Genomic DNA, 25,881 nt, shown 5'->3' with positions numbered 1-25,881 from the left:
TGGTTAAGAATCCGCCTGCCAATGCAGGGGACATGGGTTTGATCCCTGGTCTGGGAAAGGCCCACATGCCGCGGAGCAACTAAGCCCGTGCACCAAAGCTACTGAGCCTGAGCTCTAGAGCCCGTACACCGCAACTACTGAGCCCACATGCTGCTACTGAATCCCGTGAGCCTAGAGTCCGTGCTCCACAACAAGAGAAGCCACTGCAATGAGAAGCCTGTGCACCGCAACAAAGAGTAGCCCCGGCTCATCACAGCTAGATAAAGCCCACGCACAGCAATGAAGACCCAACACAGCCAAAAATAAAAAATTCAAAAAATTTAGAAATTAAAAAACCTGTAGCTAACATCATACTTAAATATGAAAGATTGAGTGCATTTTCCCTAAGATCAGGAATAAGGCAAAAATGTCTACTCCCAATATTTCTTTTAACATTGTAGTAAAAGTCCTGCACAGTGCAATAAAGCAAGAAAAAAAAAGGGCATACAAATTGGAAAGCAAGAAGTAAAGCTGTCTTTACTTGCAGATGACATGATCATCTACAGAGAAATAAGGAATCTACCCAAAAAACTATTAGAATTACAAATGAGCTTAACAAGGCTGCAGATATAAGGCCAACGCACAAACTCAATTTTATTTCTAAACACTAGCACTGAACAATTAAAAATGAAATTTAAACATTAAATACAAAAAAATGAAATACTTAGAGAGAAATTTAACAGAATGTGTACATGACCTACACGCTTAAAACTATAAAATACTACTGAGGAAAATCAAAGACCTAAATGGAGGGGCTTCCTTGGCGGCGCAGGGGTTGAGAGTCCGCCTGCCGATGCAGGGGACACGGGTTCATGCCCTGGTCTGGGAAGATCCCACATGCCGCGGAGCGGCTGGGCCCGTGAGCCATGGCCGCTGAGCCTGCACGTCCGGAACCTGTGCTCCGCAACGGGAGAGGCCACAACAGTGAGAGGCCCGCGTACCGCAAAAAAAAAAAAAAAAAAAGACCTAAATGGAGACATATATCATTTTATGTAATTCAAGGATCAATATTGTTAAGATGTCAATTCTCCCCAAAACTGATCTATAGATTCCACACAATCCCAGGAAAAATCCCAGCAAGCTTTTTTGTAAGAACTGATAAACTGATTCTAAAATTTATATAGAGATGCAATGGACCAAAGCTAGAACAATTTTGAAAAAGAATAAAGTCAGAACACTTTACACTACCTGATTTCAAGATTTACCATAAAGCTACAGCATTCAAGACACTATGATTGACCCTTGAACAACACAGTGGTTAGGGGGGCTGACCCTCCACACAGTCAAAAATCCACATGTAACTGTACAGTTAGCCCTCCATATCTATGGATTCAACCAACCATGAATTGTGTAGTACTGTAATATGTATTTACTGAAAAAGAAACCCAAGCATAAGTGGACCCAGGCAGTTCAAACTCCTGTTGTTCAAGAGTCAACTGTATTTCCTTCACATTAGGAGAAACATAGATAAATGGAACAGAAGAGAGTCCAGAAATTAACCTATTATATACAATTTTTTTTTATTTCTGACAAAGATGGCAAGATGATTCAATGGAGAAAGGGTAATCTGTTCAACAAATGATGCTGGAACAACTGATATCCATATGGGGAAAAAAAAATTAACCTCAGCCTTTACCAATAAGCACATGAAAAGAGCCGCTTAATGTTATTTGTCATCACAGAAATGCAAATTAAAAGCACAGTGAAATACCACTACATACTCACTAGAGTGGCTAAAATTAAAATAGACAGACAATACCAAGTGTTGATATGGATGTGGGGCAACTGGAATGCTCATACACTGCTGGTGGAATGAAAAATAGTACAACTGTGCAAAACACGTAAGCAATTTATTATAGAATTAAACATACACTTAGCATGTGACCCAGTAAATACACTCACAGATATTTACCAAGAAAAATGAAAACATATGTCTTCACAAACACACTAAAATATTTATAGTAGCCCCAAACTAGAACCAATCATGTGGGGAAAAGACTCTAAGGTGACCACCATGATCCCCACCTCCTGGTATTCATGCCCTTGTGTTGTCTCCTTGAGTGCGGGCAGGAACTATGACTTGCTTCTGGCCAACAGAGTACGGTAACAGTGACAGAATGCATGTTATTACATGCATGTGGTTACAATATCTAAGACTGTAATGTCCACTTGCCTTTGAGGAAACAAGTGGCCATCCTGGGAAGACCCATGTGGCAAGAAACTGACGGCGGCTCCTGGGTGACAGCCAGTCACAAAGAGAGGTCCTCAGTCTGAAGTCCATAAGGAACTAAATGCTGTCAATAACCACATGAGCTAGGAAGCAGATCCTTCCCCAGTCAGGACCCCGATGAGATCACAGCCCTGGCAGACACCTTGACTGCTGCCTTGTGAGACTCAGCTGAACTGTGTCCTGACTCCTGACTCACAGACACTGTGAGATAATAAACATGTGCTGCATTAAGCTGCTAAATTTATAATAACACTGTTATGCAATAGGTAATTAATATAATCCAAATCCATCAAGTGGTGAACAGATCAACAAACTGTGGTTTAGCTATACAGTGGAATACTACCCACTAATAAAAAGTAATGAATTACTGAGACATACAATATAAGTTTCACAAACATTATTATGAGCAAAAGTGAGACACAAAAGAATATTTACATTATGAATACATTCATATGTAATCCTAGGAGAGACAAATATAATCTATAGTGATAAAAAGAGTTCAGATTTCCTGAGGCCAAAGGCTAGGATCTACTGGGAAGCAAGGTAAGGGAACATTCAGGAATACTGGAATTGTTTTGATGTTGATTGTGGTGGATGTTACACAGGTATATACATTTGTCAAAACTGACCACAACACATTTATTGGAATTCCACAGTAAAGCTTTTGGCCCCAAAGACTTGGTCACTCAAAAAGCTATTAATCTATGGATTTTAAGTTAGGATAGGGGCAACTTTGGGGGATTGGCTAGTAATGGGAGGGATGCCAAGGAGGCTTCTGAGGTCCCAGTAACACTTGATTTCTTGATCTGAGTACTGGTTACACAAGTGTGTGCTCACTCCGTGAAAATTCACCAAGCTAGACACATAATTGGTGTACTTTCTGGGTATATGTTAAACACCAGTAAAAAGTTTTTTAAAAACTTTAAAGGCTAGGGAGTCATTCTAAATTAAAGCAGACTAAAGAGACAAATCAATGCACTCCCTATTTCTTCATTGGATCCTGATTTTTTTTAAATTGGAGAATTTTGAATGTGGTATTAGTAAATAATACTTTATCAATACCAAACTTCTTGTGTGATAATGGTATTATGGTTATGTAGGAGAATTACCTTACTCTTATGAGAGACAAGATGAAGTATTCTAGGATGAAATATCATGTTTGTAACTTACTATCAAATCCTTCAAAAAAAAATATATATATATAAAGAGACTGAGATAAAGCTAATTCAGCGAAATGTAAACAGTGTATCTTGGTGAAGTTTTTATGGGAGTTTTACAGGAGTTCTCTGTATTATTCTTTCAACTTTCCTATAGGTTGGAAACTTTTCAAAATAAAGAGTGAGGGGAAAAATATCTATTTGAGCTACTGTTATTCAAGAGTTCAATCATCTTCCAAAACTGCGTAGAGACTTGGAGAAGGAAACCAACATTCACTGAGCACTTAAGATGCACCACGGGCCTCCCTGGTGGCGCAGTGGTTGAGAGTCCGCCTGCCGATGCAGGGGATACGGGTTCGTGCCCCGGTCTGGGAGGATCCCATATGCCGCGGAGCGGCTGGGCCCGTGAGCCATGGCCGCTGAGCCTGTGCGTCCGGAGCCTGTGCTCCGCAACGGGAGAGGCCACAACAGTGAGAGGCCCGCGTACAACAAAAAAAAAAAAAAAAAAAAAAAAAAGATGCACCACACACTCTTAACGTCTGTGACTTCAGCCAACCCTCAAATGGGATTATTACTCCCATTTTACAGAGAAGAAAACTGAGGTTCAGAGAGGTAGAGTGACAAGGCCAATAGTAAGCGAGTGCTGGAGTTCAAACCAAAGTCTGTCAGGATCCAAGGCCATGCTCTTCCACTCCGTAACATCTTTGCTGTCCTCTTCTCCCTTCCCTGCCTCTGTGTTTTCTCAGTCCAAAAGTTATTATATCCAGTGAACCTGAACAGATTAGGAATCTACGTTCCGTAATAATTCTCAATATTCAACAACCATTAAACGATCAGATTGAACCACGCTTCTGCCCTTCACTAAAGACAGAAAAACTGATGGGAAAGTACAAAAACAGGGATGACATCTCCCATTCCTATGGGCCGTAACACGTACAGACTAGAAGGGACTTTTTTTTTTTTTAATATTTTATTTATTTATTTGGTTGCGCCAGGAGGTCTCAGTTGCAGCAGGCAGACTCCTTAATTGCAGCATGCGAACTCTTAGTTTTGGCATGCATGTGGGATCTAGTTCCCCGACCAGGGGTTGAACCTGGGCCCCCTGCATTGGGAGCTTGGAGTCTTAACCACTGTGCCACCAGGGAAGTCCCTAGAAGGGACTTTGATAAGAGATTAGCCATACAAAACCGAGTGATGTGGAGTAAACAGGATAAGCAATAAATGCAATTCCAACAGACCGTTTTGAAGACAGCCTAAAAAGACTATACCATTATGAAAAAGAGAGTATATCGCTGAAATCTAAAAGACACAAAGGACAGCTAGGATAAACACCGGCACTCAGCGTGTTCCTTTAAATTTCAAGGGAATTACTTCCCGAGCAAATAAAAAACCAACCTCAGTGGACTGGTGGTCAACATATGAAATTTCATATCCCAAAAAACGTTTTAATAGGGATGGAGAAAAGGCTTAGATGGTTTATAAGTGACACTCCAGAGTTTACTGAATGGAATACTAACGGGTAACACACTGTGTCAGGCGCTGTTCTAAACTAAGTTAATTCATTTACTCCTCAGAGCAATGCTACGAGAGACGCAGTAGTGTTGTTCCTAGTTTACAGATGGGGAAACTAAAACCAGAGGAGTTAAGCAACTTGTCCAAGATCACACAGCTGGTAAGTAGTGGTGCTAGGATTCTAGCCCAGTGGGGTGGCTCCAGAGTCCATACTTCTAACCGCTGCTCTACACTGCCTTTCAAAGAAAGAAATTGTTGGTTATTTACCCTTAATCTTTCAAAATGAGAGACTGATGCCACACGGCCAACTAACAAACTTTCTATGAGAGACAGAATACTGCCTCAGTCCCACAGGTGTGATGCGTTCCTCTCAGACACAAACCAGGTTTGGAGGAAATACCCAAACAGTTCGTTCTTTCAGTTCCACTCTGCTTTACTGGAGAAATGGGAAATCCACTGATCAGGACTAGAAAATGAAATGAGAAGCAACTGCTAAAGAGAGTTGGTTTACTTTAAATGTGTGCATTTGGGGCTTCCCTGGGGGTGCAGTGGGTAAGAATCCGCCTGCCAATGCAGGGGACAAAGGTTTGATCCCTGGCCCGGGAAGATTCCCCCATGCCACGAAGCAACTAAGCCCATGCGCCACAATACTGAGCCTGCACTCTAGAGCCCGTGAGTCACAACTACTGAAGCCCGCGCCTAGACCCCGTGCTCCGCAAGAAGAGAAGCCACCGCAATCAGGAGCCCGCGCACAGCAACGAAGAGTAGCCCCCGCTCGCCTCACTAGAGAGACTGCGCGCAGCAGCGAAGACCCAACACAGCCAAAAATAAAACTTTAAAAAAAGTTTTTTTTAAAGTGTGCATTTGCAGCTTATTGTCAGTGACAGATTTTGGCATGAAGCATTCAAGTTTTTTCCCAAGCTGCCAGCATTTTCTGATGCAATCCCATCTCTATCAGGGGAGGGCAAAGAAGCAGCAGAGTTGAAAACCAAACAAGTACTGGCCCAGCCCCCTTAAGGAACCTAGATCCCTTGCACGTGTACAGAGAGGACAATTTCCAGAACCAAAGGAATCCTTGGGCACTACAAAGGCTCCGAGTGGCAGAATTTTTAGTAACCTTCACAGCACTGGCAAATTACATGCGCTGGCATCCTTTAATCCCAGCCTATGGGCATTCCTAACATGTAACAGCTCAGAGGAACCTAGATTCTGAGGAGCCTCAGCATTTCAGCAAGCTAAGCGGGTTAAGGCAGGAAAGGAGGGACCACCCCACCACCAGGACACTCTCCACACTCCAGAATTTCCGACAGTGAGAAGACCAGAATCAGCCCGAGTTATTTCTCACGTTTTACAATCTGGACATCTCTCTGAATCATTCACTCTGCTAACGGAAGCTGGTCTGGGGAACTCACAATTCCTCTATGTGCAATTCCTGTAACAGAATTATCATGAAGAATAAAAGAGTAGTAAGAAACACTAAGCCGTATTCTTCCAAGGAAGGAACTGAAATACCAGGAGGCCGCTGAGAAGTCCACAGGTGTTTCAAGCAGGTGAAAGATGAGTGATGAGGTCCAGGTTGAAACCATTTTCTTCCTCCTCTGTCTAATCCTAACTAAACTTAAACATGTAGGGCTAACTAGTGGACTCACAACACAGCCGGGTTCAAATCCAGGCTTAATCAGGCAAATGATTTGCGGCCCGTTACAGACCCTGCAAAATGGCGGTTAATAGCCCGTACTTCATAAAGATTGTAATGAGCATTACACGAGATAATAAGCGTAATTTGTCTTCCGCATGACAGCACACACTCCGTAATTGTAAGGTACCGCTTATCCCATCCTCCTCACCTCAGCCCACCCCACCTTTGGACTACAAACGCCTACAGAGGCCTTAGCATCCACTGCTTCCGGACAGCAGACGTACAGGCAGGAGCACTGGTCCTCAAGGTCCCCCGACTGGAGTGGGATTTGGCTGAGTCTATGCCTGAAAAGCTAGAGCCCCTGGCCAAGAAAACCTAACTCTGGGCAGCAAAGACGGATCACCAGCCAAAAGCTCGGTGGCGTAGTTTGATTACAGTGAGTCCACTTCCTACCAACGCACTGAGAGGGTCCAAGTACATTTCCCCCCCTCCAACTTGGCAGGGGAAACGCAAAGGTGACTAAAGACGAAGAGGCTGGCAGCGGGGCCACCCAGAAGGCTGAGACTGCGAGAGAGAGGGAACCCTGATGGAGTAAGGCCCATCCCGAGAGGGAAGGGCCGGGAACGATCCAGCCTCTCACCCCTCTCCTCAAGCAGGGGCCCTCGCATCTCAAGCCTGGGGGGCTTCTCAAGGGTCCCGCCACAGACCTGGCCAAGCACAAGTGGGACCCGAGGGACCGGCAGGCGGGAAGTGGGGGGGGGCCCTCGGGCGCCCCCGGGCCCCCCCGGGCCCCTGCTCGGGAATATGGTCAAGGAGGGGTCACGCGGGGAGGGGCCAGGCGGCGAGAACCCGGGGAGGGGAGGGGCGGGGCCCCAGAGGGGGCAAGAGGTCGGAGCCCCCGGCTTCCGAGGCTCAGGGTCCCCACCGGGCTCCCAGCCACCCGCCGAGCGCCCCCTCCAGCGGGGTCCCCGCCAGTACGGCGGGGCAGTCCCACTCCCCTTACCTGGCTCGGCTGCTCTGCCTGCTCCGAGGACGCCATCTTTCTGAGGCCTGACTAGTCTATCGCCGCTGGGCGAGGCTTCTCCCAAGCGCCCTCGCTCTCGCTCTCTCGCCCAGACTAAAGTAGCCGGAACTGAGCTGTCGATGGGGGACACCCGGGAAGGAGAGGGGAACTCCCACGTCCCCCACACCGCTCACTGTTTCCATTAGGTCTCTGCTTTCCAGCAAGAACGATGCCTGTCCTTTTTGATTTCTTATATATATATTATACTTATTGAATTAAATCTCTGCCCATCTTCACAGTGCCTTGGGCACATGGAGGGACACCCTAAATATTTAATAAATGAATGAATGTGAAGAAACCTGGAAATTAATTAATTAATTAACTGATGGTTCAGTTGGGTGCCTACCATTTGCCAGGCACTTTGGTAGCCGCGAGAAATAAAAAGATCCAAGACTCAACCCCTGCTCTCAAGTCTAGGCCAAATACATACACACGCAATTACATCTTGGAGCTAGGAGTCTGATAACGGTATGCAGGTCTATTAGGAGAACTCAGAAGAGGGGGCTTTTTGGAGAGGAGAGGCTTCTACGAACCGTTATCACTTTATAGCGGTTGAGTTGTTAGATTTTAAGCTAATTGTGAAATTATACGAAAGGGTTGCATACATTAGAACTATCAGTCAGTTACATTGCAGTTGTTTTTTGATCAATGGTGGTGTATTCAAAAGTGTTGCCTCAGTTAACAATTCCTCCTACCAAACACTTTTACATGTCTTTTTCTCATAATATCTGATTTCCTTTAATAAACACAATATGAAAGAGATTGACCCTGAATGAATACGGGCTGATAATTATTCCTTGTTTATATAGAATGCCCCCTTTTTAAGCAAGGAAACTTTCTGATAATTTTTTAAATATTATTTTAATCTTAAATGTTAGTTTTTCAGGAGTGAAAAACACAGACTTTTCCATAAGTAACAGTATTAGAACAAAGACAAATATATTGTCAAGCAGCATCAGAACATCTCAACAGTGATGTGGTTCGCATTTACCCTTTTCTCTCTGATTTCTTTGAGCCTTAATGTTTAATCTAGTTATTTAAGCATTTCGTTCCGAGGTCCCAACCCAATTTGCAGAGCTGAAGCAGGGAATCGAAAGAGTGGAGCTCTTTCCATGCCTAGCGCAGCCATGGCTTGTGGTCCCAAGAAGCACCTGAAGCGCGTAGCAGCTCCAAAGCATTGGATACTGGATAAACTGACTGGTGTGTTTGCTCCTCGTCCATCTACCGGTCCCCACAAGCTGAGGGAATGTCTCCCCCCTAATTATTTTCCTAAGGAACAGACTTAAATATGCCCTAACAGGAGATGAAGTAAAGAAGATCTGCATGCCGCGTTTCATTAAGATTGATGGCAAGGTCCGCACTGATAGAACCTACCCTGCTGGTTTTATGGATGTCATCAGCATTGACAAGACTGGAGAGAATTTTCGTCTGATCTATGACACCAAGGGCCGCTTTGCTGTTCATTACACCTGAGGGGGCCAAGTATAAGTTGTGCAAAGTGAGAAAGATCTTTGTGGGGACAAAAGGAATCCCTCATCTGGTGACCCATGATGCTCGCACCATCCGCTACCCTGATGCCCTCATCAAGGTGAATGACACCATTCAGATTGATTTGGAGACTGGCAAGATTACTGATTTCATCAAATTTGACACTGGTAACCTGTGCATGGTGACTGGAGGTGCTAACCTGGGAAGAATTGGTGTGATCACTAACCGGGAGAGACATCCTGGTTCTTTTGATGTAGTTCGTGTGAAAGATGCCAACGGCAGTAGCTTTGCCACGCGGCTCTCCAACATTTTTGTTATTGGCAAAGGCAACAAACCAGGGATCTCTCTTCCTCCTGGAAAGGGTATCCGCCTTACCATTGCTGAGGAAAGAGACCAGAGACTGGCAGCCAAACAGAGCAGTGGATAAAATGATCTCTAAGTGACGTGATTGGGAAAGTCTTTGTACTTATAGATAATACTACATAATTAAAAGCCTCTTTAGTGTTAAAAATAAAAAAGAAAGAGTGGAAATGTGCGAGTATCTTATGCTTCTCTGTTATGTTTTCAGCCAGACTGAAAACTACACTCATCAATTTTTAAAACTGACTTCCTTCAGATCAGCGTGTAGGTTGGGACATTTTATAGATCTGTTCAGGTTGGAAAGGAAAAACAAATTAACACAGTACAATGACACTGCTTTATGTATTAATATCTTGCATCTATCTATATATACAGAAAGGAGTGCTGTAACAGTTCAAGGGAGTATACAGGCGTGTCCTTCATAATACAAAATAAATTCCTATTGACCTCATTTTGAACGCGCGAATGCAACTCCTTAATATAAGGCAGAAAAAAAAAAAAAAAACACCTCCGGGGTCTGAATTGCGCGACCTAAGTCGTCTTTGAACCCACAGACTACAGCTCCCGGCATGCCCCCGGGGCCGCAGGGGATTAGCTGCAACTAGAACTACATCTCCTGGCGTGCCTCGGTCCCACGCCTGATTTGCTACAGCGAGAACTACATCTCCCGGCATGCCGCGGAGGGTGGAGTTGGGTAGGACTCCCGCGCCCAGCACCCCTGACGTCCCAGCGTTGGTCTGGTCAGACCCTGAAGATGACGGAGGTGGCCGGGGGCCCCAGCGTTCCAGAACCCAGCGAGATCCGGGCTCTAAAGCAGTGTCTCCTGTGCCGCAACCACAGCCGGGAACAGCACGGCGTGGCGGCCTCCTGCCTCGAGGAGCTGAGGAGCAAGGGTTGGCACGGGACGGGGGCGAGGACTTGGGGGGCCGGGGCCCGGGCTGAAGGGACCCGGGGAGAGGTGGGGATGTCCGGCAGGGCAAGGCGGGGTCAGGAGAGGCGACTTGGGGCTTCTTGTCGCTCGAGTGGAGCTTTGGAACAGAGATGACTCAGGTGGTTATGGCGACTTAGCAGTTTCATAGCGTTTACAGGCGCTTTAACTTATCTTGTGTGAGATTCATATGGTGGAGAGGCAGACGGGAAGCAATACGCGAATTAAGACAGACTCTACCTCGGTGGCTCGCCTCAGATGACTCAGATTTTGGATCGAACCCAGTCCAGTGTGTTCCTGCCACTCAGGCTCCCTAAGGTTGTACTGGGTCCCCCAGCTGAGCCTACGGCGGGGTGGGAGCGGGTTTCCACAGTCAGCTCTGGCAGGTACCTGTGCGGTAAAGAGGGAGCTGTTACCGACCATCCGGGAGGGCCAGACAAGGAACGTCTGTTGTGAGTGACCGAGTTGACAGAAATTCTGAGCCGCATACTGTTACTAGCTGCCTGACCTTGCACTTAACCATCTCTCCATCCCCAGTTTTCTCATCAGCAAAGTGGGTGTATTTCCAGCCCTGCTCCACAGGATTGGGACTCTGGAAGGAGATGATATATTCAAATGACTTACACGTTGCTTGCCTGTAAGCAATTTGGGTAAATTGCTTACCCAAAGAAGTTCTATTGGTTAAACGTGTGTGTCATCCCCGGGCATGTAGTGGATGTGTGTGTCAGCATGTTCAGGGCTTCCTCCCAGGGTCACCAAGCCCAAAAGATATCAGACAGATGTCTTTCAGAGATGCAGGAACAGCCAAAGCACTCTAAATGCTTTAGTGACATGGCTTTTGCCATATAAGGGTTTACATATTTTTTGCTTGGCATGAAGTTGCTTAAGTTTTAGTGCCCCGTCAGTGCAGTGGCTGGATGCATTTGGCACAGAGGCTTGTGTAAGTGCTTGTGTTTCTGGAGCTCGGCCTATACAAGGCTTGCTGTTCTATTTGGGTGGAAGACAGCATTGCCCAATGAACTTTGTAGTCTCTTGGCTGCTTCTCTGCCTACTGTAGTCCCATTAGCATTTTAGGCATTGCTATTACTAAATGGGATGGTACAGACCTGCCCTGGACAAAGCCTCTTGCCCAGTGATCATAAAGATGAAAAGCTACTGTTACAAGCTTCTGCCTTCTGCTTCTCTTATACTTTCCTATAGGTTAGTAAGGCTGCAAAGAAAGATACTACGAGAACATAAAGTCATTTTTTTTCTTTTCTTTTTTAAAGTTTTCTTTTCTTTTTCTCTTTTTTCTTTGTGACATTTGACACATAGGAGAACTTGAGTAGACCACTGAGGAAATGAATGAAAGACTGCTTGTTCTCAAGGAATCAAATCAGACTTTGGTTTGTTGTTTGTTGTAAAGGCTCAAGTGCCTCCTAATGTGGGTGTAGAGTAGCTGGAAGAAAAACATATTTTTTTTTTTTTTTTTTTTTTTTTTGCGGTATGCGGGCCTCTCACTGTTGTGGCCTCCCCCGCCGCGGAGCACAGGCTCCGGACGCGCAGGCCCAGCGGCCATGGCTCACGGGCCCAGCCGCTCCGCGGCATATGGGATCCTCCCAGACCGGGGCACGAACCCGTATCCCCTGCATCGGCAGGCGGACTCTCAACCACTGCGCCACCAGGGAGGCCCCAGAAAAACATATTTTCAAGAGCCAGACTGTGGGTTGAAATGCCGACTCTGCCACTTACTGTGTGACCTTGGGCAAATTACTTAACTTCTCTGAGCCTTGGGCTTGACATATGTAAAAATGGGAGTAACAATAGTATCTGCGTTATAGGATTGTTAGGAAATTAAATGCTGTATGTGAAAAGCACTTAGTCCAGTACCAGGGGCATGGTAAGTGTTATATTAGTACTATTGGTCATCATTATAGTTATTATAGTTATTACCAGGGATTTTTCTAGGCTCTGGGGGCATACTTTTTTTTTTAATTTATTTTTGGCTGCACTGGGTCTTCATTGCTGCGCGGGGGCTTTCTCTAGTTGAGGCAAGCAGGGGCTACTCTTCGCTGCGGTGCGCAGGCTTCTCATTGCAGTGGCTTCTCTTGTTGCGGAGCACAGGCTCTAGGCATGCGGGCTTCAGTAGTTGCGGCACGTGGGCTCAGCAGTTGTGGCTCGCGGGCTCTAGAGCACAGGCTCAGTAGTTGTGGCACATGGGCTTAGTTGCTCCATGGCATGTGGGATCTTCTCGGACCAGGGCTCAAACCTGTGTCCCATGCATTGGCAGACAGATTCTTAACCACTGCGCCACCAGGGAAGTCCCAGGGCATACATATTGAGAGTGCAAGGACAGATGTAATTTCCCTATGGATACTTGTCAATTACCAAATATTTTATTCCTCTCAGCTTGTGACATTCTGGCCATTGACAAGTCCCTGGCACCAGTCACCCTGGTCCTGGCAGAGGATGGCACCATAGTGGATGATGACGATTACTTCCTGTGTCTTCCTGCCAATACTAAGTTTGTGGCACTGGCTGGGAATGAGAAGTGGGCTTACAACAATTCAGGTAAGAAATGCTGGCCGTATATACAATATACCATCCATCATGATTTATTTTACTGCATAGGCACCTGGTTGCTGTTTGGCTGCCTGTTTAAGCATTTATGCAGCAAACATTTACTGAGCACCTTCTGTATACCAGAGTGGTGCTGAGTCTGGGGATGAAGATGAATGAGACGTGCTCAGTTCTCAAATAACTCACAGACCGACAGCAACTAAAACGCAGCAAGGCAGAGAGATCTGTGCCGCAGGTTGGGTCAGACTGTCTGGTCTGAATCCTGGCTCTGCCATTTACTAGCCGTGTGACCTTGAGCAAATTATCTAACGTTTCAGCCCCATATTGAAATAATAATTACAGTACCTGTCTCCTAGCGTTGTTGTAAGGATACTAGAACATAGTACATATGAAGCCAGGGCTTCTCAACAGTACTACTGACATTTTGGGCCAGAGAATTCTTTGTTGTGGGGTTGCTGTCCTGTGTCTTGCAGGACGTTTAGCAGCATCGCTGGCCTTTACCTACTAGGTGTCAGTAGCATCTCCTCACCCTAATTGTGACAACCAAAAATGCCTCTAGACATTGTCAAATGTCTACTGGGGGTGGGATGGGCAAAATCACTCCCAGTTGAGAGCCACTGATAGAAAGCATTTAGATCTTACCTGGTACACAGTAAGACAAATAAATATTACCTATCACCATCATTAGCATCATCCTCACTGGAAATACAAAGGGAACTAATATTGACGGGCAAGGATCAAAGAGCTAAAGAAGTGTCTTGAGGAAAGTCCCTAGGCCACTAAAGTGAGCAAGTCACCCTTCAGCAATGGCTTTCCCAGCCACCTTTGTACTCTGGCCCAAGGGACAGCAAACAGTGGCTGCAGCTCCTCCAGTCAAGGATAAGACCCATCCCCAAGCACAGGAGAAGTGCTGATGAGGATGAATGTTTTTGCATACAGAAATAGAACACACCCACAGACACAAAAACTAACCTAAAGGGAAGTGTGACAATATCCTGGGTATGCATAAGCATACATTGGATTTAAGTGGCTTCCTTCCGTAAAAGAATGCACAGCAGTTTCACACAGAAGTAAATGGAAGATGGGGACTTCCCCGGTGGTCTGCTGGTAAAAAAATCTACCTTCCAATGAAGGGGATGTGGGTTCGATCCCTGGTCGGGGAACTAAGATCCTACATGCCACAGGGCAACTAAGCCCTCGCGCCACAGCTACTGAGCCTGCACGCCACAACTAGAGAGCCCGCACGCCACAACTAGAGAGCCTGCGTGCCACAAACTACAGAGCCCATGTGCTCTGGAGCCCACGTGCCACAACTAGAGAGAAACCCACACACCGCAGCGAATGATCCCTCATGCCAAACAAAGATCCCCGCATGCTGCAGCCAAAAAAAAAGAAATGGAAGATGGAACAAGAGGGAAAATTAAGGTCCTAGATGGGGATTGGCTTTCCCATGAATCCCTGAGAAAAGGTGCTTCCTTCACCATCGAAATTATTCTAAGTGATCTTTCGGAAGGATGTGCCGACATCCTCGAGGTCTGAGTTGGAGGAGGAAGTGAAAACGGCACTTCTGGTTAATCTGACTCTGACCGGCATTTTCTCCCATGTATCAGATGGAGGTACAGCTTGGATTACCCAAGAGTCTTTTGACGGAGATGAAACAGACAGCGGGGCAGGGTTGAAGTGGAAGAATGTGGCCAGGCAGCTGAAAGAAGACCTGTCCAGCGTCATCCTCCTGTCCGAGGAGGACCTCCAAGTAAGCCTCCTCCGCAACCCATAGCCACGTTCCTCCAGCCTGTGCTGCCCCCAGCGCCTTAGTTGCCATGCATCCTGCCATAATAATTTCATCGCTTCTTAATTTTTAAGTAATTCTTAGATAACAACCAAGGTTCTCCTTTTTCTAATTCTCTCACCTAGAGTAGGAAATTTTCACCCCTCACCCTGCATCAGAATCACCAGTGGAGCTTTTTAGAAACACAGACACCAAGGCCCCACCTAGACCCACTTAGGCCCAAGGCGTGGGTCCAGGATATACTGCTAAAGAATGCAGATTAAATCTTAGCTCCATCTCTATGACTTTGAACCGGTAACTTAGCCTCTCTGCTTATGTTTCCTCTCCAGTGGAATTAGGATAAAAGTAGTATTGTTAACTCAAAAAAATATTTATTGAGCCCTTGTCCTCTGCCTGACACAGTTCTATGCACAGGGGTACAATGGTGAACAAGCCAGACACAATCCCTGCTCTAATGGAACTCAAGTCCTAGTGGAAGGAGGCAGACAAAATAAGCAGCATGTCAGACAGGGCCGTGTGCCAAGAGTGGTGGAAAGGCTCCTGAAAGGAGGTGACCTTTTGGTAATTTTTAAAACTTGTATATTTATTTTGAATAAATCATATTAATACTTCCACATGGTTCAAAATCCAAGAGGTATAGGATACACAGGTACCCAGAAAGTAAAACAACCCAAATGTCCGTCAGCTGATAACTAGATAAATAAAATGTGGTATATCCAAACAATGGAATATATTATTCAGCCATAAAAAGGAATGGAGTATTAATACATGCTACAACATGGATAAAACTTGAAAACATGCTAAGTGAAAGAAGCCAGACTTGAAAGGCCACATATTTTATGATTGCATTTATATGAAATGGCCAGAATATACAAGTCCATAGAAATAGAAGGTAGATTAGTGGTTGCCTAGGGATGGGGTTGGTGGGGAGTTTTGAGGAGGAATAAGAAGGAACTACTAATGGATGCAATTCTTTGTGGGGTGGTGAACATGTTCTAAGACTGATTGTGGTGGTGATTGCACTATCACAAGAAGACCAATAATTATACTGAAACCCACTGAATTATACATTTTATATGGGTAAATTGTATAGTATATTAACTATATCTTAATAAAGCTGGGGTTTTTGGCCACGGGGCATGTGGGATCTTAGTTCCCCGACCAGGAATCGAAGCCACGTCCCCTGCATTGGAAGCATGGAGTCTTAACCACTGAACCATCAGGGAAATCCCTCGATTAAGCTGTTTAGAAAAGAAAGGATATACAGGAAAAGTCTGACTCCTGCCCCCAGCCACCCAACTTCCCCTTCCTGGAGACAACCAATTTGTCAGTTTCCCATTCCAGAGATATTTTATATACAAACAAATACATAAGTGTTTTCACCTCCTCCCCTATATCACACAAGTGGAAGAATCTCTACTCTGTTTTAATTTTTTTTTAACTTATTTATTTTATTTATTTATTTTTGGCTGTGTTGGGTCTTCATTGCTGAGCGCGGGCTTTCTCTAGTTACAGCAAGCAGGGGCCACTCCTTGTTGCGGTGCGTGGGCTTCTCATTGCGGTGGCTTCTCGTTGCAGAGCACGGGCTCTAAGCGCACGGGCTTCAGTAGTTGTGGCACGCGGGCTCAGTAGTTGTGGCTTCTGGGCTCTAGAGCACAGGCTCAGTAGTTGTGGCACACGGGCTTAGTTGCTCCACAGCATGTGGGATCTTTCCGGACCAGGGCTCGAACCCGTGACCCATGCATTGGCAGGCAGATTCTTAACCACTGTGCCACCAGGGAAGCCCTCTACTCTGTCTTAAAGATTTGGAAAGTATTCCAGATCAGTTTATAAAAGACATCCTCACCTCTTTTTCACCACTGCATAATATTCCATTTCATGCCTGTACCATGACTTATTTAATGAGACTCCCCCACTGGGGGACATGTGGGTTGTCATCAGTCTTGCTCTTCTAGTCAGTGCTGCAAAACCCTTAGATCAGTGTCATTTTTCACACATGCTTGTGCATAGAATAAATTCGTAGAATTTAGTTGAGAAACATTGGCAGGTCCCAAGAGACCCTGAAGGACAAGAGGAAGCCTGCCATGGAAAAGTTGGGGCCAGAGTGTTCCAGGCAGAGGGAAGGCAGGAGCAAGCTTGATTTTTTTCTTCCTTGTTTTTTCTTTCTTATGAAACAGAAAGGGGGGACTTCTCTGGCAATCCAGTGGTTAAGACTCTGCGCTTCCACTGCAGGGGGCGTAGGTTTGAGCCCTGGTTTGGGAACTAAGGTCCCACTTGCCCCGTGGCCAAAAAAAAAAGAAACAGAAAGGGTTCATGAGATCCCTTCCCATCCCAACAGACTAGCATATTATGATACCCCTAGAATAAGGAGCACAGCAGTCCTCACCAAAACAGGGATACCAGAATATGAGTGAGCCTGGCCCTGACAGCTAGGCTCCACAGGGAAGCTTAGGACAGGAGCTTGCAGAGGCTGGCCACGCGACAGGTAGAGGAAAGGTACCACCGTCTCGGGGACCATGGGGAGTGAGAACAGATGGGAGGGAAGGGAGGAGCCCAAGGATCAATTACACAGCGTCCTGAGGATTAGAACTAAGACTGACTGATCCTTGGGACGTTATTAACTGCTCTTGCCTCATTTTGCTCATCTGTTAAGATGGCGGTAATACTAGTACTTACCTCATAAGGTTTGTACCTCCTGAATTTTGAACCTTATGAATGTATATTAACACTACTTGTTCGAAAATTGATGCAATATGAATGTTAAGGATAACTTATAAAGTCCCCTCTTCAAAGAGGCCTTTCCCAATCTAGAGCAGCCCTCCTCGTCACTTTCTGTCCTAAGAGTTTTACATCAGTTTTCTCACTGATACATAGTAAGTGCTCAAGAAATGCAAATGCTTATTATTGTATTTCTTATTAAGCTCCACATTCTAATCTGCAGCTGAAGTTAGATTTACTCTCCACGAATTTCAAGTTTGATCTTTCTCTTATGAAGACTATTTTATTTTATTTATTTATTTATTTTTAATTATTATTTTTTTAAATTTATTTTTGTCTGCCTTGGGTCTTCATTGCAAGCACGTGGGCTTTCTCTAGTTCTGGAGAGCTGGGGCTACTCTTCGTCGCGGTGCACAGGCTTCTCATTGCGGTGGCTTCTCTTGTTGCGGAGCACGGGCTGTAGGTGCGCAGGCTTCAGTAGTTGTGGCATGAGGGCTCAGTAGCTGTGGCGCACGGGCTTAGTTGTTCCACGGCATATGGGATCTTCCCGGACTGGGGCACGAACCCATGACCCCTGCATCGGCAGGCGGACTCTCAACCACTGCGCCACCAGGGAAGCCCCTGTTTGTTTTGTTTTTAATAAGGCACTAAGGCAATATTTTCCTAATTTTTTCACCAGAGGAAAACTGAAAAACTTACATGCCTCTTTTCTGACTTTCAGGCAGCCATATTAGGTAATTTTGGGAACTAGATGAAATGAGTCTGCAAAATTGATGTATTTGAGAGCTATAACATCACATTTAGAAAGTACTTTCCGATTTCTTAAAGTCCGTATTTGTTTGTCAGATGCTTATTGATGTCCCGTGTTCAGAGCTGGCTCAGGAACTCAGCCAAAGTCGTGTCGCAGTCCAGGGGCTCCAGAACACCCTCCAGCAGGTCCTTGACCAGAGAGAGGAAGCCCGTCAGTCCAGGCAGCTCTTGGAGCTTTACCTCCGGGCTTTGGAGAAGGAGGGCAGCATCCTGTTGAAGCAGCAAGGTAGGATTCATCGGCTGGGGGAGTTACACTGAGAACTCAGCAGAGCCTCTCCTTGAGAGAGAGCCAGATGCTTACCATGTGGTCAAAAACAGTGAAACCACAGCTGCTGGCATCTTGAGATGACAGGCTTCTGTCTGCCCATCTGATTGCTCTGGCTGGATGTTGGTACGGCTGTATGTGTACATGGTGTGCTGATCTCTGTCTCACATCTGCTTTGCAGAGTCCACAGCTGGCCTCGGTGATGAGAGGGATGCAGGTGACACGGGTATTGGAGAGAGCTCCTCCGAAGTTGCACTTAAGAGCCAGATCCTTACTGTGCTGAAGGAGAAACCCGCCCCAGAGCTGAGTTTGTCTAGTCAAGATTTGGAGGTGGGTGAGCACCAGGGACCCTGACCTTTGCAAGGAGAGGCTTGTATCAGGTTTTCTTCCCCTCTGCAGACCTTGAATCATAACTGTCAATTTGCCCATTATTATATGCAAAGCATTTGCAAACATCTTATTTAATCCAATTCTTAAACAAAATGGGTGCACTCCCTCAGATCATCAAACATTATTTTCTGGTCCAAAGTAGGTAATGAAATGTCTGACCCCGACAGGGAGGAATAGCAGGACTCAGGCTTCTGAGATGCATCTGTCAGTGGTTGAAAAAGATCCATAGGCCATAGAAGCACATAAAACATCCTTGAGAAAGGCCCACTCGAGGGGATCATCTTGCGCTCTCAGACCAGGGAACTGGAGGCTTGATGAGGGGAACCCATCAAAGTGGGTGCTCCTCCTTTCTTTCTTTTTTTTGGAGGGGGGGATTTGCTGTAGCTTGTGTTTTTGTCTCATCAGTTGTTTCACAGTTATTTTATTTTTATTTTTTATTTTATTTTATTTTTGGCCATGCCGAGTGGCATGTGGGATCTTAGTTCCCCGACCAGGGATTGAACCTGTGCCCCCTGCAGTGGGAGTGCAGAATCTTAACCACTGGACCGCAGGGAAGTCCCTGGGTGCGCCTTCTTATGCTTCACCCTTGTCCCTGTTCCCAGTACTTCCTTGGTGTAGCTAGAAGGGAAAGAAGCTGTACTGACTTGAGCTTGGCTAAATTTCCTGTGAGCGGAGGACTTTATTGTTGCTCCAAGTAAACTACTCTCTAGAGGTCCTTTCCTGTTGGTGTTGTATGGTGAGAAGAGGCCTGTGACAATTGAATGTGAAGGAGACCTGGCATTTCAGCATAAAGACATGATATAGACTGATACTGCTGATTCTCACCCCCCTAAAGAAAATTACGAGAGCAGCAGAGGTGCTGGTTCTTAATGGTTCTTACTCTTGCCGCAGTTGGTTGCCAAGGAGGACCCTAAAGCATTGGCTGTTGCTTTGAACTGGGACATAAAGAAGACGGAAGCTGTTCAACAGACCTGTAATCAGGAACTTAGCCTGCGCCTCCAGCAGGTACAGAGCTTGTATTCTCTGAGGAGCATTTCAGCAAGGAAGATTTTGCTGCCTGGAGAAGTGCAGAATCCCAAACAAGCCAAACGAGACCCCATATAGCTGGCAGCCAGAAATATGCCAAAGAAAACCTTGGGTTTTGTGTCAGAGTCAGTAAATACCTTCAGCCTAATCTTTGTAGCTCCCTACATACTCCTCTACCCGCTGCCTTCGAGAATGTTCTCCTGGAACAGGCTGGAAGAGAGGCTTCATGCCCTTTCCAGAAAAGCTATTCCAGATCGCCACATGGGCTCTCCGACCTATTTTGAACCATAGAGCTGCACCAGCAATATCCCACCTCTTCTAATTCCAAGTTCTTATGTTCTCTAACAGTAGTTGTAAAGGGCAGGGAAAAGAAATTGTCATATTTCAGACCCACTATTCTTTTTTTTTTTTTTTTTTTTACTTTTTTTTCTTCTACATCAGATAAATGGTATATCTCTTTCACGATTCAATCTGTTGAACTCTGCAACCATCATAGTAATAGACCCACTATTCTTATTCTAAAGATGGAACTGCAGAATTTTAAACACAAATAACAGTAGAGAAGATGACATATCAGAGTGTTGATTATGGCCACAAACTTGTTTCTCAAGTTGAGGAATTTTTTCATTTGTTTTAAAGGCACGTATTAAATTTGCAGACCATAGGGACATATGGAGTGTAATTCACCATTTCTAATATCTAATTCAGTATTGTGAAATTATATGCATTACCACTGTGAAACTTTTCAGTTTTCTAATGTGTTTTATCAGCAGGGGGTATAAAAAGGTCATTAAATCAGTCTCCAGGAGACATGACTCCAGGTCTCTCTGGGTGCAAAGCAGAGACTTCTGGTTTATATTCCCCCTATTTCTGTACAAGCTTGTTCTTCGGGTTTTGTAATCTACAATGCAGTCTCTCTTGCAGGGAAAAGATAATTAGTTACTGACTTATTTGACTTACTTTTTAAGCATACTTAGAGGAAAATAGAATGCTATTAAGAGATACATTGGCTAATGATTAAGTAAAGAAATATAACAATAAGTAAGTCCTAGGGCGAGGGAGAGGTACAGAAAACAAACAGAACAAAAAGAACTGTTTCCTTCTCCTGCGCCCTTCCTCAAGGAGGACTCAGACCTACTCAGCGTACTCTTACTAATGCCTTCCACTTTTGGTTCTCACTTATGAGCCCCAATATTTCTTTTTTAATAGCATATTTTATAATGCCTTCTTAATTATCCTTAAATGAAAACCAGAGCTGATAACCTACCTATGTTCATACTTTCATCAACATAATATCCCCAAATGTAGTATTTCAGAATAAAGGAAAATAATTTCCAACAAAACGGTGTGTATCTCAGTGTGTCACTTTCTGGAGATGACCATACGAAAGGCACAAGGAAGCTGTCAGATGCTTGTACTTACCCACTGAATTACTGTGAATTTGTTAGAGGCAGCCAGGCACGGTGTGTAGTGACTGTCAACTCAAATACCACAAGCATTGTGCCCTTTGTAATGGGATTTCCCAAAACAGTGATGTTCTGGACCGAGTAACACATCTATCCTCGATTTACAAGGTGGCTGCATTCTTGACGGATCCAGGGAACGTTAAAACTGGAAAAAATACTTTGTATTTACATATAAAACAGAATTAGGTTTGGGGCTAATTTGGAAGAGGTTTTCATCCCTATGAACATCCAGAATGACATATAAAAGTCAGGTTGTGGTGGGGGGTGTTCAGCGCAGTGGTTGAGAGTCCGCCTGCCGACACAGGGGACGCAGGTTCGTGCCCCGGTCCGGGAAGATCCCACATGCCGCGGAGCGGCTGGGCCCATGAGCCGTGGCTGCAGGGCCTGCGCGTCCGGAGCCTGTGCTCCGCAATGGGAGAGGCCACAGCGGTGAGAGGCCCGCGTACCGCAAAAAAAAAAAAAAAAAAAACTTTCTCCTCTGGCAGTTATTTCCACGCACGATGGAGATAACCAAGGAGAAGACAAATGACCAGGCCTGGGGCCAGGGTTCAAAGGCAGGTCCTCTGGTTCTAATTCCAGTGTTCTTTCTACTTTTTTGTATTTTCTCTTAAGTCCACATACTCCTTCCTACTCTACATCCAGATGACTGGTTTTGTTAATACCAGTGGAATAAGTTGGAGTCAGCTCCAACTGGAAAAGGCCTAATATGTCTGCAGTGTGATTGCCCAAAGATTTCTAACTGTAGTCATTATGCTGATGCTGTAAGAGAAGTAAATCAGCCTTGTGAACGCTGTGTAGTTAGCCCAGTAGTAAAGGAAGCCTGTATTCCAGAAATAATAGAAGAGCATCTCTATTCACCAATTCTGTCAACATTTCCATCTTTGCCCTGCTGAATGAAAAATGTTTTCTTCCGTTATTTCTGTCAAATACACAGTAGAGCTTTAGTTGACTGGCCTGGGTGTTGGTATTGGTCTTCTGTACTTGAAACAAACCCACCAAGCATCTCAGCTGCATAGGAGAGTGGAAAAAGTACTATGGGTTTTGGAGTGAGACAGACCCACGTTGAGTCTAACTTTATGGGACAGTAGTTTCCAAAAATGTAAGGTTAGCCTAAGGCCCCAAGACTGAAAGGGTTAAATGGAGATAAGTATGTGGAAGAGCATAGAACCCAGCACAGAGTCAGTGTAGGGAGTGGTTCCCTTTCACCGCCCCAGGGCCAGAGATGGAGGCAGGAGCAAAGACCTTGGCCTGCAAACCCTAGACCAAATGTGGAGGGACAGTTATTTTGCCCCAGCTGCTACTTACCTTCCTTACACCACTGTGCCTCCAGGCCTTCTAGAATTGAAATGTAGCAGCACAGCAATATGTCTAAAAATAGGAGAGGGGAGAGCAGGGCATGCCTGTTCTTATGTTAGGAGAAAAGAACGTCAAAGAAAGCAACTGGGACTAATGAACTCTACATTAGCCATATTCCATTCTTTCAACTCAAGTCAAATGTCGGTCCCCATTAGGCAATTGGCTTTGACAGGAGCTGTGCTAATTACCACTTACCAACATTTAATTTCCGGGTAAAAGCAAAAGGAAAAAAACGAATGGATTTTTCATTTTCCAGAGAGAAAGGAATAAAATAATAGTAGTCTGTTACAAAAATACATTATTTACAAGAATTATTAATGTGCCTTTCCTAACCAGATTTTTTAATTTCCTAATTAGTCTTTTATTATCTTTTTTTTTTTTTTTTTTTTTGCCTTCGGGGTTTTTTTCTTATTTTTTTGTATTTATAGGGTTTTGCCTTAAATTATTTTGGCTGTGTCTTATATTACTTGAGGTTTTTAAGTAATAAAGGGGGGGTGGTGGAGTCCTCCGTCCTATTCGGAAGCTTCCAATGAAGGGAACAGATTCACTCCTCCCCAGGAGCTGCATTAAATTTTCAGATTGCAGATCCTTAAAGTTAGCTGTTTGCTCAAACTAAGTCAGACAACACTTCCACAATTATAAGGAAGTGAACCAACAGGTTAATGCAGGGCTATGGGATTTTCTTTGGTATTTTCTAATACCATGTTACAAGAACTATCACCAAGAAAATTCTAGCTTTTTCTCCAGCTTACAGTTATTTTAATGAGACAAACACGTATCTGTTCACTTAACTATTTAATTATAAATAGAAAGGATAATTTTGTGTTAATTTTTATTAGGATTATGAGAAGCTAGAAATAGTGGGTTGCCCAGCTGTCCTTTGCCTCTTCCTTCCTAGTCTAGAAACAGAAAACTTCCTTCTTTTTCAGAGCTAAATGACATTTCCTCTTCTGATTTGTTCAAAATCGAATCCCTATCTCTATCGAAGAAGCTGCTGTTATTAAGATGTGGGTTATCCCTTCAGCAGGCGATGTCAGTTCAAGGTGTTTACGTTATCTCCCATGAGCTTACTGGTCTGACTTTCCACTGAAATGGTTTGCTGTCAGCACTGACATGAATACTATGAAAGGATTTCTGTCGAATGCTTATGCCACATCAGTTCTTCCTTAGCAGTTAAGGATCTATTCTGGTGACAGATACTGGAAATAAATGCAAGAGAATGAATTAGAAGCTGTCCAGGTCTTGATGTCCTAGGTCTACACATTTGACTATATTGAACTACACAAAGGTAGACTATAAGATGGTAGGAAATCACCTTAATTTACCCATTTTACCCTAATCTATTAATCATGAGCATTGTACTCTAGTCTAACATGCAGTTGATGCCAGTTAACATTTTATCAAGGCCACTGCACTAAGGTAGGCTTAAACTTGATGAATTTCCTGGCAGGGTCATTAGCATAGCTTCATTTCCTTCAGATATTACTTAATTAAAAGTTACAGGGCCGTCCCTGGTGGTCCAGTGGTTAAGACTCCGTGCTTCCACTGCAGGGTCATAGGTTTGATCCCTGGTCAGGGAACTAAGATCCCACAGGCTACACGGTGCGGCCAAAAAAAAAAAAAAGTTACAATCTCCAGTCTTAAGGACTGTGTATGTATGACCCCAACTGAAACTGAAAAACAGTGAGCATGCTTTTCTTCTAGAAGAATCTTCAGTTCTGAAGGTTAGCTGGCCTTTCAGGCAGGCATCTTCCACCAGTGCACTGACCCGATTACTGGTCTGAAAGCTGCTGTTTGGAAATGTGGATGCTATCAAGGCACTTCCATCACATTATACTTTACTCAGCTAGTAATTATGCATATGAGCTCAGCCCTGTGGAAAACAGAACGGAATGGTCAGCAGTCATACTCCGCGAGTCTGCTCCCCTGGTGTCCAGAGAAGAAAGTATCACAATGCCGTCCAGCCAGCCTTTGCCCGTTTTCCTGATAATAGCCCTGACCCTCAGAAACTTTCTGTAACTCCAGGTTTGAATCTCTAAGCTTCAAAGTTTAGCATCTGAAAAACCTCACGCTGGAAGTTTTCTTTAGAGTCTGTGATTCAAGAGCCATAAACAATACGTGTAAAATCAAGGAAATCAAGAAGGATTTCAAGCCATAAACAATACGTGTAAAATCAGGGGAGAACTGAAATTTGATTAGGGTTTGGAACTGAGCACTTGTTTACTCCTGCCTCCATCTCAGGGGACCCAGATGCTGGTCCACATGGGCCTCGACAGTCGCTCTGCATTGTATCACACAGAAAAGAATCTCCCCCTCGTTTACCCACCACTCACTCACTTCTGTGGGAAATTACTGGGGAAAGGGGAAATATAACAGTTATACACATATCAATACATATGCATCGGTCTCCAAATGAAGTCCTGATCCTGTGACTCTGGAAGTCCTTGTATTAGCAGTGGAGGCAATCAGGCTACAGGCTGGGCTGCTGCTCACTATGCTTGATCTGAAATAAGCCTGAAGCTCTCCTCCATAAAAAGAATTGTAACAAATTAATATTAACTTACTAGTTAAAATCAGTACAGGTACTGTTTAACAGCATTTTCGAATGTAACTTTTATAAGCATGTCAACATGATGCTGTCTGCCTTAATAGCTGGCATTTGTTTTTAAATTAATTTTAGCTAAAACATGAGGAACAATCATTTTGTTCTTTGAGCACAATGTTAAAAATTGCTTTTAATATGAGGGGAAATATTGTTTAAATTAGACAGTTTGTATCAAAATAAACTGTAATGTTATTCTGAACACTTAAATATGTGGCTTTTAGCTATTTTAAATCAAAGCAAGGAAGACAAGGACGGAACAACCTCTAAGCACGTAATGAAGGTGGAAGGAAAGCCCCACGGCTGCACTGACAATAACGGAAAAAGCCACAAAAATCTTCATCAAAAATACTCTCTTTGGGTTCCAAATTACTCAAGACACTCAGTATTGGGTGTTTTTGGAGTTCAAATAAAAACTACTTTTCAAATTACATGAGAAAGAGAAGACAACTGCGTAAAGAAGGAAGATCACGGCTGATTAATA

The 25,881-nt window shown here is 44.5% G+C and overlaps 2 protein-coding genes and 1 pseudogene across 4 annotated transcripts in view; 2 read left to right on the top strand and 1 right to left on the bottom strand.

Moving 5' to 3' along the window:
- The window catches only part of PEX14 (peroxisomal biogenesis factor 14), a 138,910-nt gene extending 131,215 nt beyond the window's left edge, over positions 1-7,695 (bottom strand). Inside the window, exon 1 of one of the 2 annotated variants that reach the window (XM_082616342.1) lies at positions 7,581-7,695. In XM_082616342.1, the coding sequence (XP_082472468.1) occupies positions 7,581-7,616 (36 nt within the window). In that variant the 5' untranslated portion in view covers positions 7,617-7,695. The remainder of the gene's footprint in view (positions 1-7,580) is intronic. The other variant, XM_082616341.1, reaches the window with a different exon arrangement.
- A 1,049-nt stretch (positions 7,696-8,744) lies between these two features.
- On the top strand, positions 8,745-9,570 carry LOC309800403 (small ribosomal subunit protein eS4-like; annotated as a pseudogene). Its single transcript has one exon. The product of its transcript is annotated as a small ribosomal subunit protein eS4-like (transcript).
- Positions 9,571-10,192: 622 nt separating this feature from the next.
- DFFA (DNA fragmentation factor subunit alpha) lies at positions 10,193-21,316 on the top strand. Its single transcript, XM_082615615.1, has 6 exons — positions 10,193-10,381; positions 12,805-12,966; positions 14,586-14,728; positions 18,329-18,518; positions 18,739-18,887; positions 19,839-21,316. Exons 1-6 carry the CDS (start codon positions 10,243-10,245, stop codon positions 20,049-20,051), a joined length of 996 nt encoding a protein of 331 aa, XP_082471741.1. The 5' UTR covers positions 10,193-10,242; the 3' UTR covers positions 20,052-21,316.
- Positions 21,317-25,881: the final 4,565 nt, after the last annotated feature.

This window comes from Mesoplodon mirus (assembly GCF_964341445.2).
Source record: "Mesoplodon mirus genome assembly, chromosome: 3".
Lineage (NCBI taxonomy): Eukaryota > Metazoa > Chordata > Mammalia > Artiodactyla > Ziphiidae > Mesoplodon > Mesoplodon mirus.
This window is presented reverse-complemented; position numbering and strand designations above follow the sequence as displayed.